Source organism: Arvicola amphibius, chromosome 17 (assembly GCF_903992535.2).
Source record: "Arvicola amphibius chromosome 17, mArvAmp1.2, whole genome shotgun sequence".
Taxonomy (NCBI): domain Eukaryota; kingdom Metazoa; phylum Chordata; class Mammalia; order Rodentia; family Cricetidae; genus Arvicola; species Arvicola amphibius.
In genome coordinates, this window is record NC_052063.2 from 17,776,277 (window position 1) to 17,784,602 (window position 8,326).

Genomic DNA, 8,326 nt, shown 5'->3' on the forward strand with positions numbered 1-8,326 from the left:
AGGAGGATACTCCATCCCTATAATCGTTACATTGCTTTGCATAGTCAAGCTAGGCAAGATAAATATGTAAATATGGGTTGGTAGCGAAATTTTTTCTAATTGGATTTTTCATGTTACGCTTTAATGACAGTATATTTCAATCAAACATGAGCATTTGTACGTTTGATAATCCATTAGATACCACACTAGACTCATTATTGCATTGGTATTTAAAAACTACAGAAGCTTATTAAATGTAATAATCACCTATGAGTGTGTGCTGCCTGAAAGGTCACTTTTCTATTAATAATAGAAATATGGAAGAAATATTTATTTTTAAAATTGTCATATAATTGCTCCTCAGTTATTATTTGTACTTGGTAAATGGGATGCCCAAGAATTAAGGAGATGAGTTATGTACTATTAAATTTAGAGGTTAACCCTGTGTAACTTACTTCTAACATGTAATTTTCCATAGAATCAAAAAAGTTATTACCTATAGCAAATCATGAAAATTGAAAACTAGTGATTGAATGTAGTGATTCACAATAAAGGAAAGTCTTGGTTCTATGCAAAGGCTAATTTTTCATTTGTTTATTTTCTTTAGTTATCTGTTGCCTCTTAGCCTTTTGTATTGGCCTGATATTTGTGCAGCGCTCTGGGAATTACTTTGTTACAATGTTTGATGATTATTCTGCTACATTGCCTCTGCTAATTGTGGTCATTTTGGAGAATATTGCCGTAAGCTTTGTTTACGGCATAGATAAGTAAGTATTCTTGATTGCATGCAGCTGTTTTTCACCTCTATTTTTGAAAAGTTTGATCAATATTTCATTTAAAGGGGAACAAAATGAAAAGGGATGAATCTTCAGCAAGTCAAGGATTTCACAGTCTTTTCTTGATTGAACAGTTTAATTGTGTGTATTCCCTCAGTGCATGAGGGTTGGGAATGGCATACAATTTAAGGTTGTCTAGAATTCTAAGCCCTGGCTTAATTCTTATTCAAAGGATAACTTCCACACTTGAAAAGTATTTGATATGTTCCTAGACTGTTTCTCTGACTTGTTATTGTTTTTCACATTTTATATATAATGAGAATATGAAACCCAAGGGGCTCCTTACTCATTTAGAACCTGAATAGCAGCAGATCTGTGACTCACAGATTCCCCCACTTCATCCTAAAGCTTGTGCCCTACTTATTAGACTGGATTGTATTATGAGAAGGGAGAAGGAAAGAGAGAAAGAGAGATAGAGAAAGAGAGAGACCAATATAGATAGAGAGAGACAGAGATAGAGAGAGGGAGTTCATGTTTTCTGGTATCAGAAAGATTTGGGAAAATTACCTAGTCTATTCTGAGATGTGAATACATTAACAGCACATAGACTACATATGCAATTAACTGACTTTTCTGTGCATTTAAACCCCAGTTGCACGCTTTCTATGTGTGAAGAATGTGTATTTGATAAATTCTGGATGAAAAACTTCTGTATTATCACAGAAAGGCATGGGAATTAAGGGGGCTAGAGAGATAGCTTAGTGAGTAAGCACTTTCTGTTAGCACAAAGACTGAAGTTCACATTCCTAAAACCAATATAAGATATTGTTTGGGCATGGTTGCTTGCCCATAATCCCTCCATAAAGGAAACAGAGACTGGAAGTTTCTAGGAGACTGGTTAGCTAAAAAGCATAGTGTTCAGAAAAAAAAAAAAACTCTGCATAAATGTATCGTGATTATGGAAGACATGTGTCTCAGTTAAGGTTACTGTTGCTGTGATCAAACACTATGACCGAAAGCAAGCTGAAGAGGGAAGATTTTAATTTGGTTTACACTTCCGGATCATAGTCCTTTACTGGAGAAAGTCAGGACAGGAACTCAAGAAGAGCTGACTCCTGGAGGCAAGAACTGATGCAGAAGTCATGGGAGAATGCTGCTTCCTGGCTTGCTTCCCATGGCTTGTTCATCCCATCTTCTAATATAGAACTCAGGGATGCCACCATCCACCATGACTGGGCCCTCACTCATTGGTCATTAATGACCAATTAAATGAGAAAATGCCTTACAGCTGGGTCTCATAGAGGCATCTCCTCAACTAAGGCTCCTTCTTCTAATGACTCTAGCTTGTTTCAAGTTGGCACAAAACCGGCTAGTATAACATGCAATGTCAATCCTAGGGCAACATACCCACATACATACATGCATCCATCCATCAATCCATCGATCCATCGATCCATCGATCCATCGATCGATCGATCCATCCATCCATCCATCCATCGATCCATCCATCCATCCATCCATCCATCCATCCATCCATCCATCGATCCATACACATATACACACAGATATGTAAGCATACGCATACAATCACACAACCTACATATACATATATAAAAAATGAAATGCAAATTAAGATAGCAATGAGCTATCCTTACCACTTGCTAGAATGAATAACATTTCAAACACCAACAACACCAAGTACTGATGAGAATATAGACTAGAAGAAAGCCTCATTCGTTGCTGTTGGAGATATGAGGTAAAGTCGCCATTTCAGAAGACAGTTCTCCAGCTTGTGATAAAATGAAAATACTTGTAACATATGACATGTCAGGTATACAGTTTGGTATTTACTAAGAAGCAATATATTTCAGACAAGAACTAGTACAAATATGGTTATAGCAGCTTTCCTCAGAATGGTCAAAACCTGGAAACAGTCAAGATACCTGTGAACAGATTAATGGGTAAATCTACCCAGAGAGGAAAATATTGTCCCATCCTAGATAAATTCCTACAAAGTCATGAAAACAATGTGGGAAATATAATGTGTATTGCTAAGAGACAAAAGCTGTGGCTGATAATGCTGCATCTGGATGGATTCCAACTTGTTACATCTATTTAGATAGTATCCAAATAAGTGCTTGGTAGCAACTGGGGGTAAGGACAGATGTATAGATTGAGCCCAAGGGGTGTTCATAACACATATAATAATAATGAATGTAAGTTGTTATGGTTTTGTCCAAACCCATAGAAGGAATAATACTAATAATGAATTTGAGCTATGGGCTAGGGGATAATGATATATCAAAACAAGCTCATCCTTTCTAACATATATGCAACTCTGGTATAGGATGTTGATAATGGGGGGCATGACTCATGTGCTGGGATAAGAGATATATTGGATTCAGCATCTTTACATCAGCTTTGTTATGAGCCTAAAATTGTTCTAAAATTAAATGTCTATGGAGAAATGTTCTCCAGTGACTAACATTACACACACTTTTAATATGGGGGATTGTTTCTTCCTGTTTGAAAAGGCACAGTGTGCTAACTGTCCAGGTAGAAATTTAATTTAGATTTTGATTACAAAGCCAAGTTTCTTAATGTGTTACCACATAGCCATTGAATCCTAACCTTCACTGTGATAGAATCTGATATTGTTACTAGATTTCTCTCTCAATTAATAATAAGTTATCAATTTAGATTTACATTTAAATAGTTTATTTTTTGAAGAAGGCTTGCTAGAGAATATGATTTTTTTAATGGTAGTGTTTCTAAACAATAATAACAACAGGAGGAAAAGTAATGCCAACAATAGCTGCATTTGTTGAATTCCTATTGTGTAAGAAATCGTACATTCTGCAATGATTTTAACAATAATCTTTTAAGTTAGATACTGTAGTTTTTGAAGTACCAAAAATTAAATTCAAAGAAAGAAAGATGTATGTTAAAAGATGGCGGAATTGTCATTTGGAATAACACAGCTTGATTTCAAATGTCACAATTTATCTAAAGCTCTGGTATGGAAACTCTCACACAAGAATTTTCCAATTTAATTAGTTTTCCTTTTACATCATTGAGCAGCATTGAATACTTCCTGCTCAGCTCCAATGATTTTATGATTTCATAAGCTCAGTAACCTAATATGCTTCTACCTGAATCTCCACTAATACCTTTGAAAGATGGCAGGCAATTGAGAATAGACAATCTAAATCCAAACTTTTGTCATAGCAAACAGTTTAGCACAGAGAAAGAAAATATTAAATTATACTAACTCAGTGTTATTAGTCAATATGAATTCAAATGTAAAAGGAATATTCTTAAAGCCTGGAGATGATGGCCACATAGTTCTTTGTTCCTTTGAGTTTTTTTTTTTTTTTTAAATTTCTTTACTGGTTTTAATAGTGAAACCAAATACTTACAGTCTTTGACAAGAGGATCCCCCCACCATGAATCTTCATGAAGGTTAAGGATAAGCCACTGTTACCTAAAAGACTTGTATACATCCCTTATATGGGAGAGGGCAGTAGAAAACATGCAGCTAGGTTTCTGACACCTTCTTTAATCTCTTTAGTTCATTGAAGCAAAGCGTGTCATGCTATTTTGAAGATGTGCCCTAATCTCAAATGAATATCTTAGGTCCCATCCCTCACTGCAAGGGCTGCAACGAGCTTAGAACACAGTAAGATCTTTAGTGAGAGAGTTAACAAGTTTCTGAAAGCAGTAGCAAACTAGCGTGCACTTCTAAAATTAAACTCTGTTCTGAATAAAAAATAATGAGAAGATAATTAATTTAGCAAAATAGACATAAGCAGGGCCAGTCTAAAATGGAAGAAGAGATAAATGAGAGGAGAGACCATAGGTCTGAGACAATACAAAGACAATCATTGATCATTTTGCAAGCATGGAGGTGTTCTGTTGCCTTCCATCCTAAGTTTTGGAAACGGTCTCTCCCTGAGCCAGGGACTTTCTATGTCTGCTAGACTGACTGGCAAGTGAGCTCCAGTGATTTAGTCTCCATTTCCTTAGCACTGAGGTTGATAGGCATACTGATGTGCCTCAGCTCTTTATGTGGGTGCTGGAGTCTGAACTTAAGCCCTCACGCTTGAATGGAGCACACTTAGCCCACAGAGTTACCCCTCTATCCATTGAATTTGTGATCAGTGCAACCCATACTACAGTGTTATATCTAGAATTCTATCAAATTAGTAAGGTAATGTCATATAATGGAGGAATAATTAAATGTTTTCTTTTTCACAGGTTTATAGAAGACCTGACAGATATGTTAGGCTTTGCTCCAAGCAGATATTACTATTATATGTGGAAATACATTTCCCCTTTAATGCTACTAACATTGCTAATCGCTAGCATTGTGAATATGGGATTAAGTCCTCCTGGCTATAATGCATGGATTGAGGAGAAGGTAAACTGCAAAATAAAGAAGATAGTTATTTTTCTTTTTTCTTTGCTTTTGACTTTTTTAATTTTAATTTTTCTAAAAAGAAAGCAAACTATTATTTTTTTCATTACACATACCAATCCAAGTTGCCACTCCCTCCATCTTATTTTGAAGTGAAAATATGCCACGTTAGAAATCTTCGTATTTTATTTACTTTATAGTAATATATTAATTTGTTTATTTATTTATCACTTTTGAAAGATGCTGCTTTGGTTTGGGGTTAATAAGATTTATAATTTGTATCTCACATAGCTATGATGTTTATACACTGTAAACTTCTTTAGCAAATGACACTCAAAAAGCCTTCTAGTTATTAAACCAGATCTCTTCATTATATCATTGAAGAACAATTGGTTCCATGGCCTTTGACTTTAGGAAGGGTAGTAAAGCTCCAGGAATATATACCTGTAGAAATTCATTAAATATAAGCTACTCACAATGCTTAAAATACATATTAGCAATGCAAACATAATTTAAATAAATATTAAATCAAGGCTTTATGGCAATTGTTTTCTGTTAGCAAATGACTATGGAAGGCATCTTTCTAAGTAGTACTAGGCACACTGGCTCAAGCATGAGATCTGTATTGGCTGTTACAGACCAGTGTGCTGATTTTAACTCCTTTATGGTCAATAATTCTATATAATAATGACAACACATTCACAATGGAAACATAGACCAGCCTGTCTTATTTATCAAACCATGGGACCAGATGTGCTTTGGAGTCTAGGTTTCAAGATTTTTGAGAGATGGTATGGTACACGTAACACATGTCTGTTGCTTAGTAACAGAGTACCCCCCCCCCCAGACTTAGTGATTGATAGTTTTTCCTAATTATTGTCAATTCTTTTGTTTTTTCCTAAACTAATAGATGTGGTAGCATTCGGTTGGGAAATAATTGCCCCCGCTCCCTCTCTCTTTCTCCCTCTCCCTTTTGTCTTTATCTCCTCTTCGGGTTCCCTCAAGTTTAATGGGGTCGGGGCAGAATTCTAGGAAACAAAAATATTAATGATCAGACTTTTTAATCATTGAGTTTGCTAAATGTCACTTCCATGACTTATGTCAGTCAGAGCAAGTGAAATAATTGTCTGAGAACCTGGCTTATAAACCCAAGACCAATATAACGCTTTCATATGTGCGCATAAGAAGATGGTTGATATTTATCTTTCCTTGACTTTACCAGGCTTCAGAAGAATTTCTGAGCTACCCGATGTGGGGGATGGTTGTCTGTTTCTCTCTGATGGCTCTAGCAATACTTCCTGTCCCACTTGTTTTCGTTGTTCGTCGCTGCAACCTCATAGACGATAGTTCCGGCAACTTGGCCTCTGTGACCTATAAGAGAGGAAGAGTCTTGAAAGAGCCTGTAAACTTGGAAGGAGATGATGCAAGTCTCATTCACGGAAAGCTACCAAGCGAAATGTCGTCGCCTAATTTTGGTAAAAATATCTATCGAAAACAAAGTGGTTCCCCGACCCTGGACACTGCTCCCAATGGACGCTATGGGATTGGGTATTTGATGGCAGACATGCCAGATATGCCAGAGTCAGACTTGTAGCTGAAATGGCAGCAGCTGCGCATGGTTCATTTTTATCAATGGATGTTGGTTCTACTATGAGAAGCCTTGGGCTTCACTTATCAGAAGGTGATCTCAGGTGTCCATGGCTGTGATCTTTAATCTCAGCAGGATAAGTCAGTCTAAGAAGAGCGTTCCTCAGTTTACATTTGCACAGAAATGATTAAAAACAAAGCTGACAGTGACTGAGGTCATATTTTGCCAGGATTTTTTTTTTTTAAAAAAATACTTTTTTGGCATATTTTCAAGTATTTCTATCTCTTTAAAAGGAAAACAGGTGTTACCTCAGTTTCTAATGATTTCTGGATTTAATATTATTGGCCATTTTAAAATCATTGGTATATCTTACAGTTTCTAATTTTGCCTTCAGGGCAAGTCCCAGTATTACCAAAAACTGTTGTGAGAGTCCATGCCTCTCTGCATAACTCCATGACTATGTTCTGTAGCTAGGCTCTACTTATGTAGGCACTTAGTTGAAGAAGACTGCAAAGTATTTTCTTATGTGACAGCTGTATAGAACAATACTATCCAAGAGTGAGTGAGAAGGCACTATGCTGGATGAAGTGTTAGATTCAGAGGTGACAGAGGATCTCATGTGATGGCTGTATATATTGTGTAAAATAGGTGGGGGAAAATGACCTAAGAGTGAGTTGCTCCACACTCTCTAGAATTATGCAGACTCTGCATTTTTCTTATGCCGTGTGCCTAAAAACCTACTTAGTATTTATTGTGGCTTCGAGATCACTTCTAGTATATTTATATAATATACTTACAATGTATAGAGATGCATATTGGGACTCTACGTGCTGATTTGAAAACTTGAAGCAAGATAGTATTTGATTTCATATACTTCTGTTGTGCTTCATTTTATGCAAATATAAATCCTTTTTAAAGTGATTATTAAAACTGTATGGCATTACATTTTAACCTACAAATAAATGAAGTTTAAACAACGGTGTTTGTTTTCCTCATTGATTTTCCTTGAAATCACCTGAACAGCATTGTGCTTCTTGCAATTCGTGAGCAAGGTCGTCTTGCATTCAGCCAGCACTTAAGCATTTTGTAGTAATCATCACATTTCCAGTGGGATCAACAAAGTCACAGGGCTGCCACCACTTTACAGACAATCGAGTTTAATGATTGATGGGTGGCTCTCATGTAGTCTCAAAGTATGGAAAAAGGCATATAATTTCTAAAAAACTGTGTTTAGAGATGAATGTTTGTTTCATTTTTTTCATCTATAGCATTAGGTAAAGAATCGGAAACACAATAGAATAACCTGAATATACAATGCAGTTTTATTAATTATAGTCAGTTTCCTTTACGCCCTCCCTTCCTTCTTTCCATACTGAATGTTAAACCTATCACACAATCAAGGCAAGTGCTCTACCACTGAGTTATATGCATGCCCAGGCCTGCCCTGTTAATGCCTATGATTTTTAAGAGTCCTCTACATTTAATTACCATTCCTAATCATTTCCATAACTGCATGTCTACTTTTCTACATTTCTTCTTCTACTCTGTTGCTGGTAATTCATTGTT

At 36.1% G+C, this 8,326-nt stretch overlaps 1 protein-coding gene across 1 annotated transcript in view; it reads left to right on the plus strand.

The window, feature by feature from the left end:
* Positions 1-6,766, plus strand: part of Slc6a15 (solute carrier family 6 member 15) — a 28,527-nt gene extending 21,761 nt beyond the window's left edge. The window contains exons 9-11 of the mRNA XM_038314957.1: positions 587-746; positions 5,013-5,175; positions 6,395-6,766. Coding sequence (XP_038170885.1) covers positions 587-746; positions 5,013-5,175; positions 6,395-6,766 — 695 coding nt within the window. The remainder of the gene's footprint in view (positions 1-586; positions 747-5,012; positions 5,176-6,394) is intronic.
* The last annotated feature ends 1,560 nt before the right edge of the window (positions 6,767-8,326 follow it).